Raw genomic sequence first — 13195 nt, forward strand, 5'->3', positions numbered from 1 at the left:
CAAGAAAGATTACAAAGAGTTTCTTCTTGTAAATATGTAAAATTTTCGCGCATTTTCATTTTTCATGTATAGTATGTAGTTTGTGAGTTTTTGCAGCAGTCACCTGATCTTATTTTTCATTGTAATATTTATACTAGTGTATGAGTTTTGAGTGGCTAGACTAGATTAGTTATAGAAACTATTTTCTAGCCTCTCGCCCGCTCTGATACAATTATGCACACATTGTGTATTATATGCTTTCAATTGTTATGTATTATTTTTTTGTGATGGGTAAATAAATTACAATTACAATTACAATTACAATTACAATTACAACATATTACATAATCAAGTCATAAACCACACTGGCCATGCTACACACTTTACCACCAGAGGAAATAGTAAAGTAAACATTATAGCTAATTAACAAATTGAATGTACTGTTCTCACTGTGTCAGCTATTAATGTGGACAAATCTACACATTCTCAACAAAGTTAAGCTCAATCTACTGAGTAATTTCAAAGTTGAAGATTTTTGAGGAAAAGCAATGATATAGAATAACACTTAGGAACTAGAACCATCTCACCAAGTTTCAGACTCATTCACCTAGTACTTTTTGAGATATAAGTTTTTGATCAAAATTCACATTTTTACACCTAAATTCCATATCACTGAAGAGATCATTATGTGCTTAATATTTCTTCATCTATACATCCCTAGATGCATCCCCGTCAAATTTCAGCAAATCTGCTCAGTAGTTTTGGAATTAAAGACTTTTGACCAAAAAGACACATTTTAGCCCTACTTTGCATATCACTGATTAGCTCATCATGTTATGGACAACTCTTGGTAGAAACACCCTGAAGAATGATTCACCCAATTTCAGCCCAATCTGCCCAGTAGTTTTGACTTTGCTAAGGGCGTGGTCATGGTTGCTAGGGCCAATTTTGTCAACATGTTTTGAAGAAAATCTGCAGAATAACACTTTCAAAAACATGCTTTATATTTCTTCGTCCATACATCCCTAAATGCATTCCCATTAAATTTCAGCCCAATCTGCTCAATGGTTTTGGAATTATAGATTGTTAGCCAAAAAGACACATTTTAGCCCTAATTTGCATATCACTAATGGGACCATCATATCATGACCACACCCCCCCCCCACCCCCCCAGCGTATGGAGAATATGTCGCGTACATTCAGCCTACCAAAAATTATCAGGTTTGTAAGTCGTGATATTTTATTGTTGGACATGGTAACTTAGGTACAGCTTTAGAACAATGGGGTGTTGCCTTTTTAGAATACATGAATTGCCATATAAGTGCAAAATGTGCATATAAGCCATATATGCGATTTCCATGCAAAGATTGACCTGTATCACATAAAATGACAGTGAGATTTCAGAGTTTTTACAGGTTACTCAACCAGGGAGAGTGTGTACCACATAGAAATCCTGATATGTAATTATAAACAAAGAATAATGTGATATCAAAGTGGTGGACATATCCCAGTCTCAAAGCTCTTCCCTCTACAGCTTACTGTCAAGATGCTATGAAACTTTATTCATGGGGGTCAGTGACTTTTTGTCAGACCAATGGAAAACAACACTGACCACCCCACCCCCCCACCCCCCGGCTGGAGAAACTGACCGGTCTGTCTGAATGTTTGAGCTCACCAATCAAGTTTCTGATTTGCATTTTCAGTGTGTCATGGCATAAAAATTGTCAATGCTGTTTATTTAATTGAAAATCAAACATGTATGAAATATGCAGTTATCTAAATATAATCTGTATGTGATAGAACAGCATCTTTTTACTCTCTGTATTACCCTGTGCGAAAACCAAACAGAGAATTGTGGCAACAAAAGTATGTGTTCAATATAGGCATAAAAAAATCTGGATATCTTGAAGAAAGAAAGAAAAAAAACAGTTGCCAGGATAGGCGAAGGAGAAAAAAAAATAATTCACAGGTAAGCAGGTGGGAAAAAAAGAATGACTCACCACCAATCTTCCAAGCCCCCCCCCCCTCCAGGATACCAAATGGTCTATCCCTAAGTACGTCAATACTAACGATATTATCGACATTTTATTGTATTCTGATAGAAATATTCTGAGACATCTCGGGAACCAAGTGCCTGTGGACGGAAGGCACATTCCTGATAGCTTGTACAATACCTAACGTGAGCTCATAGTTGTACAAATTCCGGGAGTGCACTGAGTTAATCATTGACTGAAATTATTACCAACCTGGCATTCGGCCATCTAGTCGTGAGCAAAGACGAATATTTCTATGTTACAATTTACATTCGAGTGTTATTGTTTACTACTCTGGAAGAAGTCATTATAAGTTCGAATTCATTACCACACACTTTACATGGCATCACACACCACTGAATATCGACTTGCCCAAGGAACTTATTTTACCTGAGTAACAGTCCGGGTTAAATGTTAGTTCCGGGACGCCGAAGCAGGCAAATCGTTCCAAATACTCGAACTTTGCTCAAAATGGAGAACTGTAGGCGACCCCTCATTTTGATGATAATTTGCACGATGGCTCGTCACCATCGAGGGGACTTTAAATCTTATAGGTTTTACCAGATTTAAATTGAATAACAAAGTCTTTAAACTTTCCGTAACTGCAGGTATGGCCACAGGGGGCAGCATGCATGTAATGATTGATTGATTGATTGATTGATTGATTGATTGATTGATTGATTGATTGATTGATTGATTGATTGATTGATTGATTGATTGATTGATTGGTTGATTGATTGATTGATTGATTGATTGATTGATTGATTGATTGATTGATTGATTGATTGATTGATTGATTGATTGATTGATTGATTGATTGATTGATTGATTGATTGATTGATTGATTTATTATTTAGTTGAATGATGGAATGATCGATTGAATGATCAATTTTTGTGGTGCAATATAACTTATTTTGTGTGTGATATTGATCAATTCTCTCATTGAGTTTTAAAACTATTTTTTCTTTCCCAGGTTACTTTCCTCTCAGCTATATCTCAGACCACTAAAAGTCTGAGGCTGTATGTAATTCTCTCTTTTCTTTATTGACTAAATAAAGACGTCTTTTCCTTCTCCTCTTATCTAAATTAAAACACCCCTAATCTTGTAATTGGCAAGAGATCAGTTACCACGAAAATTTGCTTTATGTCTAATCTTCTGGGAGATTATCATACTGGACAAACATTCGATCATGCATATACTTCTCTTTCTTACTAGTATATGCATGATCAAATGTTTGTCCAGTGTGATAATCTCCCAGAAGATTAGACACAAAGCAATTTTCGCAGTAACTGATCTCTCACCAATTATAAGATTAGGGGTGTTTTAAGTTAGATAAGAGGAGAAGACCAGTACATCACATGGGGACGCATTCAACATAATCATGTTTATATCAATGCTGTAGGAGGCGGGCACAGGAATGTGTGCTGATTGAGGGACTTTGACCAGACTGTGGTTGTGGTTAGGGTTAGAAACCACGTACATAGTCTGGTCATCCAGACTAATTCGATATCCACATGTAGGTAGTATATATAGAAGTGCATAATCTACCCATGTCCACGAAAACTTGACGATTTAGTTGCTGAAGTAACAGTCGACCTCAGAACGTCTGTAGAAATTAATAGTGTTAAAATTATTACTATTGATATAAACTTCTGTTTATCATTTAAATGATGTTATGTCATTCAACAATTATAATACTCTTAGACTAGCAATGCCCTACTACACAAATATGTGTGTGAATTTTGTATGATAAAATAAAAAGGCTAGCTTTACTATTGCTTGACCTGTTGCACTGTCCCATGTGTGTTTTGTGACCTTCTTTTTTGTAGCTACCAATAAAACTATTCAACTTGTGTATACTGGTAAACAACATTATGCTGCTGTAACAGTTCCCATAGTGAAGTGATGGGCGTTGGGCCGGATCACCTTATAAAACAGGAAGAAAATCACCAGTTATAAGACTAACATACTTTCTTTGAAACTAAATCCTAAAACTGACATGAAATAAAACATTTCAGCTTTAATGTTGTTTACAAAAACACAACTATTACTGACCTCTCAAGTTCCCCCTTACTTCAGAGCCGAAATCGTCCAGGTTTGTTGGACAAGCATAATAAATGTTTGGAAACGACTGTATATCAAAACGTAAAGGATACGTTTGAATTTTAAATCAGTAAAGATGCTAACTTATAACAGCTTTGTTTAGCCAATAACTCAATAAGATTGATAGTTATTTTCATCGGTATTCTAATTACAATTCATATTGTATTTGGGAAACACGTGGTGAAATTCATATTTGTATAAACCCGCGGCAATATTTTTGGTATACTTGTTCTGTTTACATGGGCCTGTATTTCTAGTATTAGGTAGTGTTTATTTTGGTATAAAGCCAGCCATTGTTTGCAAAGCAAAGTCGTAGATCATTTAAGTATTAATTAGTCTGTTTTATCGTTATTGATATAGGGGATTTGGACTAAAGAGAGAAATCGATCTAAACGGAACAATGTTGAATCATTGCCAAAACGTCGTAAATATTTGGTGGATTGGCTAGAAAAGTTGAAATGTTTAAGAGACGAAAGAATGATGACCTTTAACTTATATTCACCTAAGAAACAGATGTGGGCCATGAAAGGTACTAAGGCTAAGGTTCTTGAATTTATAGTTTTCTTACAATGTAATATAAGAATATAAGAATGTAGGATATTCTACTAGGTTTGACAAGTTTACTGAGAACACGCGCTCACTAGGAGGAAGCTAGGCATGCTAAATTGAGTACAATGAATGTGTAACTTGTAAGCATATTAGTTATCAAAGAGATGACAAAGTCATATAATGGAACAGAAATGAGATGTACACATGGTGATTTCGATTTCGCTTTCGATTTCGACTTTAAAAAATACCGCCAATGGTGTTGTAGCACAACTGTACAGTTTTTAAAAATGTTCATCCACATGCTAGTACATGCTAACAATAGGTGTTCATTTGATGAATGACTATCCAATTGCCTAGCCAACCATGTTGCTATCTTTACGATATATGCTATCATTTGGCTGTTGCTATGGCCGTGGTCATGTTGTTATATATATTTGCATACATTTTTGTATGTTTTTGTTCACTTGTGTATGAATTCCTGATATTACCTTTGCAATATACGTGATCATTTGGCTATTGATATGTGTGTGGTCTTGTTGCTAGGCATATTTACATACATTTGTTATATGTTTATTCAATTGTCTATTAATCCCATTATTTTCGCAAAATATGATCATTTGGTTGTTGTTATGGGTGTGGTCTTGTTGCTAGGCATATTTGCATACATTTTTTGAATGTATATTCATTTGTCTTTCTATTACTGTTGTTATCTTTGCAATGGACGTGAATATTTGGCTATTTTTTCATGTTTGTCCAGCCAATTCAGTTTGCAGATGAAAGGGAAAACACAAAAGTAACTCTCCCTACATTAAATGCCATCAGTGAAGACAACTGCAAAACTAATCATGAACTGGCCTATGACATCTGCCCCACATACACACTTGCTGTAAAGTACTAAATAAAAAGAACAGTAACTGCAATGATAAGTAGATTGATTAACATTTGTTGAGAATGTCAAACAAAATTGCATCGTCGTACCACTTTAGACAACATTTCCTGATGAGAAACTAATTTTTCCTTTTTAGTGGCTTACCAAAATATGCCAATAACTTATTAAAACTAAAGGCTACATCAATAATATTTTCTGGACTAGTGTGCTTTTGTATCACAAATGTATGTATCAAATTATATTGAATTTATTTGAAGAGTGCATTCTTAAGATATAGCCTAATTACCGAAAACCATTAATTATGTAAATTGCTCGTTAATATTCAATATATGGTATGTTTACCGGTATGTTTACCAAAACCTAATCATTTCTTGCCATTACCCTATGGAACATATGTACAAAACTTCGTTTGAATTGAGCCAACCATTTTGGAGAAAACGATGACACAGACAGACAGACAGACAGACAGACAGACAGACAGACATACACATACACACATACACACACACACACACACAGACTTTCACCCACTAATGTATCTCTTCCTTACGGAAGAAAAAATGAATGCATGTCAGGAGTCTCAAGAGACATCGTCGTTCGGAAAACTTTGACGTAAATTAAATAAATTTGTGGAATACATAATACAATTTCTAAAAATTCTATGACAAAACTTTATAGAGCAGAAATGTAATTCACAAAACTAGATCTTTTTTAATTCTTCAGGACAGTATCATTCGATTTTTGTTCGCTTGTTATGTTATGATTAAAATGAGTTTCTGTGTGACGGAAATGGACTGCGTGTGAGGGAATTAATTATATATCCTACAATCCTACAATCCTATCTCTACTCCAGTGGATATTACAGTCGCATTGTTGAGAGTTTAAAGTTACATTGAAAATGGTGGTGACCCTATGGAAGAGTTGAAACGAGACAAAAGTTTGACCCTGGAGGCACAGAACTACGGTCAAGTCAATCCCCAAGCTGCCCCTGCTCCATGAGGAGGGTCGACTTGGGGCGCCCCGAGTGTGACGTCATGTAGTAATCGAACGCAACTTGGGGCAACTCGAGGTGCCTCGAGGCACCCTGGGTTGCACAATCGAACGCACCCCTGGAGCAGGGGCAGCTAGGGGATTGACCTGACCTGACCTGACTTGACCCAAGATGGGGACGACATGTGATTGGTTATTTGTTATCAATTTCCGTAAGAATTATACCGTATTTTGAGGATATCTTTCCACATTTAGTGAGGAAATTAATTTTCACTTCAAATTGTCTAAAATATTTTGGAAAGACGGACCAAATTATTTATCGTGAATCACGCATTTAATTAATAGGCTCCCAGGGGTACCCCAAATGCAATAAAATGCGTTCGATTTTCACACGCCCCGAGGTGCCCAAGTGACGTCCGTAACCCTGGTCTGAGGCTCCCTGGGGAAGCATAATCGAACGCACCCCTAGGGTGACCTTTTTTTATTTCTGTTTCTCATTACCCATTATTCATCTCCGACATCAAAATGATTTCTCTTGTCCACCCTCAATATTGTGCGGTATTGCGCCCTCTATGGCAAGATTAAGCAAGTGTATGGACTAGTACTGTAGACGCCACCCACAGTCATGGCGGCAACGACAACACTTGTTCTTGATCAAATCTAAAACATTAATTTCTTTCATGAAGTTATTCTAATAGAGGAGGCTATGAACACGCCAATTGTGTAGAGAAGCTGGGAAAGGGCTTGTTAGCATGATTCCAATAAAGAGCTCGAGAATATAGAGAGGGAAAAAAGAGACAGAGAAACATGAAGATGACTTTATTTTTTACTTTTTTGTAATCGACCGACCTATTCACTTTTGTTTCATGATATAGCACTATCAGAGGTTGGGATTAGCTCTATATATACAATTTATGTGACTACCTGTATGATCCAAAGAAATTTATTTACAAGCGTAACATGAAAATCGCACATTTACTGCAATGGTATGGAGACGAGGAACTATTACATCACGTTGGTAAAGTTTACATGCACTATGATCTGATGTTAAGTAGAAGTTCTTTTAGGCTACGCATTCTCTGATACGGTCTCTAGCTATCACTTCATATGGGGCACATCTAGTTAATAACCCTTCGTATGAAGTCTTCAAATCCGCTTTTCCCTTGTCAGGTGATGGCAAAAAGGTAAATTGTTGGAATAAAGACGTAAAGATAAGCAAAAGTTCGTTTCTTGCTAGAGCCTCACCAACGCAAACACGACGTCCTGCTGAGAAAGGCAAGAAACTCTCGGGTTTTGGCAACGCTTTGCCGTCTCTGTCCAAAAAATGTTCTGTGGACAATAAAATATAAATAGATATTTAGCAATAAGATTATAAACTTTTAAGACCGGGCGAAAAAAAGTATGCGATTTCGATTGATTACTCGACCTGCACTTTGTCCAGCCGTCATTAATGTTTTCATACAAAGTCTTCAGAAAATGTGACGAAAATGTTCATGAAATCATAAATATTAGTAAAATAACAAATTAAAAAAGAAATTTAACTTGATGACCCAAAGTTAAGTACCTAAACAGCCTATTGTTCAAGTAATAAAATTGATCAGTACCTAGCAATTCATTTTTCATGGCCAATGCATACTGTTTTTCTATTATAGTTTGTTACCACAAGTGTTGTTCTATAAGGCCTAATAAACAAACGTGTGGTTTCGATTACGCTCAATTTTAGAATAGGTGGAGTAGGTAGTTTTTTTAAGTTTTTTTTTATCTATGTATATTTGTTTTCCGTATGTGGGTGTCTAGTCAAGTTCAGGTAGTTATGGTTTCCACTGTTTCTCACATATTCTCTGTGTTATTGGTTTAGGGTCGGCGTGAAAAACTAGGTGGGGTCGAGTAACCGGAACCAAACAATTTCTAAAAATTAAAATGTTTAACATTTTGCACATAGCTGTATTTCAATCAAGATTCTGGAATTCGATATTCTAGGTTCACGCATCAGTTATCTTATCAATGAAGCCATTATATAGGCTCATTCCATGAATCTGGGCATTTCTTTCCTTAGCTCTGGCTACCAGACATATGATGTTCACATCTAAATTAGAATTAAAATACTTAAATCTATACATAGTCCTTGATTAATTGTATATCAAGCTTTAAGCATAATATCATAATGCTTACCTGGTCGAAACTCCCCCGGTTTGTCCCAGTATTTGTCACTCATATGTAAATTTAATATATTTATCCAAACTAGTGTCCCTCTGGGTAAATTGTATCCACCTACATATTTTTTCAGAATAAGATGAATGGGAATTATTTTTCCGGTGAATGTAAGTATAGCAGTATTGAAATATTATGCAGGTTCATCATAAAAATGATAAACATTCGTCACTAAAATGGAATAAACTGCATATTTGGTTTACAGAAATTCATATGTGTACTAATCAATCAACCTCAATCAATCAATCAATCAATCAATTAATCCAATCAGTCAGTCAGTCAGTCAGTCAGTCAGTTTGTATTGCAATGTATTCTCTTAGAATGGATGCATTAACACAGAACCCATGAGGTTCTGCCCTCACAGTACTTCTTCGACAAGTTTATAAAAGCTGAAAGAACTATCTTGTATGGACAGTGTTATTTTGAATACATAAATGAGAAGACACATATTATTTGACTGTATATAAATCAATATTCTAAGTCATTAACTAACATTTAAACGTAAACCCCCCTATTAAGATAAACTCTGCCCCCCCTTCTCTCTCTCTCTCTCTCTCTCTCTCTCTCTCTCTCTCTCTCTCTCTCTCTCTCTCTCTCTCTCTCTCTCTCTCTTTCTCTCTCTCTCTCTCTCTCTCTCAAAAAACAACAACAAAAACAACAAAACAACAAAAACAACAAAACAAACAAACAAACAAACACTGATTCAGAGATCACAACTCAGATATCTTAGAAAAGTGTGAAATGTATGAGATTTGACAAATTTTAATAGGAATGATCAATCACAAAATACGTACCAACTGCTGTATCACATAGAGTTGTATGGGGTATAGCGAAGGGAGTAGCAGTTCTGATTCTCATGACTTCATGGATAACAGCTTCACAATATGGTAATTTGCCCTTGTCAGAGAGTAATGGCCGACGATTTTGACCTATGACATCATCGAGTTCTTCTTGTACCTTCCTTTGCACATCCGGGTAATTGACAAGGTAGGCCACACACCAGTTGAGTGTGAGGGTGGTGGTATGCAACCCAGCTGATTTATGAAATTGATTATTCATAATTACATTATGCGGATAATTAGCATATGAATAGTGGAGGATTATTCAAAACTACAGTCTAGATGAATGAAAACAACTTCTACTCACATACTGATGACATATCACTGCTAATTCGAAATTGAAAACTGTTCATGTTAAATCTCAAAACAAAATTTAATCGTGATAATTATGTTTATCCTACGACGTAAATTGTATTCCAATTTGAATATATTTATTTACACTTTAAAGAAATCAATCAAAGTTTTGCCTTTGATTTGCATAATTTGTAGAACTATATTATCTTATTTACCTTGTCACTAAATGAAGCTTCCAAATAAAACTTAATACTCGAACTTGTCCCTCAACGAAATTATTTTCGAGTTTATTCACACAACCTGGTATAATTGTATCCCTTCTCCATTAGGTGAGAATAATAGTAAAACACCAAGGCTTCTCGTCTGAAACTTGCTGCACACATACTATGTACGCTCTCAGTCGGTAAAATAACTGCTAAGTTTTATTAAATTTCCCGCACACTGAAATAAACAGCACTGTAAATACCTGAGAAAATATCGGCTACAGTTTGTCGTAGGTTGATGTCTGTCAGGGAGTGTGCGTGTTCTTCTCCTGCTGCCTGGGCATCTTTTTGAATTTTCAGAATGTCGTCCACAAGATCATGGATATTTTCTGCGAATTCCATGTATCAAGAAATCATGGCAATGATTAGATTATTGAAGCAAATTGCAAATATACAATATAAGGTGAAAGCAATATTATAATAATACAAACGCATGTCACTATTAAAGCTCATTACTGCCGGAACTGTGTACTGCATGCGTCAACATGTGATTTCGCGTAGACTAATTTCGACCTTAATGTGTGTATATTTGGTTTACCGCTGCCTGACTGTGTATTTTACATTTCTCTCAATTTTCTCTACAAATGTTTTCTAAACCATTTCAAGAGATAGCATTTGTTCAGTGTTGAAACCTTACCTTTTGATAGCGAATGTACGGACATGATTCGATGGGAGGAAATGTTTATTAACTGAGCAATGATGCTTTGCATGAAGATATGTGGTATCCAAACCACAGCGTATGCTGACGTTAACACTATTTATATCGAATGTGACAGGTACATTGTCAAGGTAAAATATGGCTGACCAATTACACTTTGACTCGATAACACACGATGGCGCCCTTTGGAGGACATTACCCTTCTTAGAATGATTCTAAAAAAAGTGAACCATTGATTATATATTTGAAGTAATTACCTTCATCAAAATGTTCTTTGTGCTTATCAATCTTCGTCTGAATCATCCCGAACCACGTTGCTATCATTTCCTTGAACAGACATAAGCTCTTAGTTGGGACATGACGTAAGACAGGAACAATATCTGCGAGAAGGCCATTTCCGAGGCTCTCCTGTCCATCTTTGATCGTTTTCAAAATTTGTTGAAACTCGGGATCATCGAGTTCGTATCTACAGTGAATTCAAAATAGAAACAAATCACAACCTTCATATTGATTATACCGGTTTTGAAAGATGTTAGTTTGATGATTAGTGAACCAATAAAATCGACTTCTAGTCGGCAGTGTTATTATTGTAGCTTTAATTGGCTGACATTACAAGAAGCGTTAATGTTAACTTGCTTAACCTTTTCATGGATTTTGCGAGAAGTAATGTGATGTAAAATTGCAATTGACGTACTTTTCACCGAAGCACATTGATGCAATCACGTTGGCAACCACCAACATTAGCAGAGGCTCGGGATTAAATGGTTTGCCCTCCTTGTCATCTATAGCTTTCTTTAAACACGGAAAGGCCTGGTCTTTGATAAGATTTTCTAACTTCGATCCACTCGCATAGTTTCTAGAAAAAATTAAACCCATTATTAAATAACAAAAGCTCTGTATGTATGTATGTATGTATGTATGTATGTATGTATGTATGTATGTATGTACGTACGTACGTGTGTGTGTGTGTGTGTGTGTGTGTGTGTGTGCACATACATACTTATCTGCCTGCCTGTGTGTCTTTAATTGCACGGGTATATGTTGGTAGATGCGGTTCTTTTATTGCAGTGGTAAAGAGTATAAAATTAAACGTAAATCTCAATTCAAGGTATAAACTCACCTTATGGCTTGGTGACCAATTTTACGGAGAAATTTCCACTTGGGAGTGAAGTCGCCAAACACGATATTTTCCCCGCCTTCTGACATGAGATCCACTTATAACAGAATTAATGACATTCTATTCAGTTGTTATTAATCCACATGTTGGTAGAGTATCTTACTCTCATCTAATTAGAATTAGCATTGTTTTAAGTCTGAGACAATGTGGGGACCACTCATACAATCAAACTGCATTTTTATCAAATACCTGATAAGTAGAACATTTCTCTAATTCATGAGATTAAATTGATGCATACGAACATCCATTTATTTCGTTGATAATTTAATCAAATTGCATGGCAAAAATCTATACTTTATATATATATATATATATATATATATATATATATATATATATATATATATATATATATATATATATATATATATATATATATATATATATATATATCAGAAAAAATGAGAGTCATTCCACGTAACCAAGAAAGGCTCGAAGCTTATTTTAGACATTTCTTACTGGCCCAGACTTTTTCTTTGTCTATGGTTCTATCATGGCTTCGCTAAAATTACACAATTTCGCACATGTATATGAAAAAGTCGAGGCAATTCACGCTATTCACCCAACTGTGCTACCGACGCCAGAAGAGGAATTCTATGACTATGACAATAATTTAGGACCATAATAGGTTAATTGACACTTGGTGTATTCTCACTCAAATGAAAAGCTTACACCTCGGTTTGTGCACAGTGGTTTGTGTGACCTTTATGAGCCTGATATCATAAGTAACAAACATGGGAATATGGCGAAACAAATATAACCAACTTACTGGAGACGAGACGTGATCTCCCTGCAAATTCGTTCTGTTTCAACACAAGTGCTTCTTTGACTAAATCAATGTTGTTAAGAATTACCATCCTATCTTTACCGAGTTTCATTGAAAAGACATCTCCATATTGTTTGGTGTACCTATCCAATGTCTCCATGGGATCTTTTGCCAATTCTGTCAAAAAATACAAGTTATTATGTGACGACTGTGTATAAATTAGCATACTATTGGGATAAGTATGACCTTCCGTCCCCTATCTCATAGCTAAAATTATCAATTAGCTACCATCTTGGAATAGATTCTGACCATATTGTTTGACTTCAAACCAAAATCGGGTTCATCTATATTGTACGCCGAAACCCAGTAATGATATTAGGCACAGGTTTTCATGAGTTCAAAATATGTAGATTTGTCAGTGTTGCGTATAAGATGCATTGCCA

General features: G+C 35.6%; 1 protein-coding gene across 1 annotated transcript in view; it reads right to left on the minus strand.

The window, feature by feature from the left end:
- Window positions 1-7519: 7519 nt before the first annotated feature.
- The window catches only part of LOC144437653 (steroid 17-alpha-hydroxylase/17,20 lyase-like), a 7685-nt gene continuing 2009 nt past the window's right edge, over window positions 7520-13195 (minus strand). Inside the window, exons 3-10 of the mRNA XM_078126644.1 lie at window positions 12756-12929; window positions 11930-12023; window positions 11504-11665; window positions 11067-11275; window positions 10355-10480; window positions 9550-9789; window positions 8717-8815; window positions 7520-7873 (exon numbers count right to left, since the gene is read on the minus strand). Coding sequence (XP_077982770.1) covers window positions 7608-7873; window positions 8717-8815; window positions 9550-9789; window positions 10355-10480; window positions 11067-11275; window positions 11504-11665; window positions 11930-12023; window positions 12756-12929 — 1370 coding nt within the window. The 3' untranslated portion in view covers window positions 7520-7607. The remainder of the gene's footprint in view (window positions 7874-8716; window positions 8816-9549; window positions 9790-10354; window positions 10481-11066; window positions 11276-11503; window positions 11666-11929; window positions 12024-12755; window positions 12930-13195) is intronic.

The sequence above is a fragment of the Glandiceps talaboti genome, chromosome 7 (assembly GCF_964340395.1).
Source record: "Glandiceps talaboti chromosome 7, keGlaTala1.1, whole genome shotgun sequence".
In the NCBI taxonomy this organism is placed as follows: Eukaryota; Metazoa; Hemichordata; class Enteropneusta; family Spengelidae; genus Glandiceps; species Glandiceps talaboti.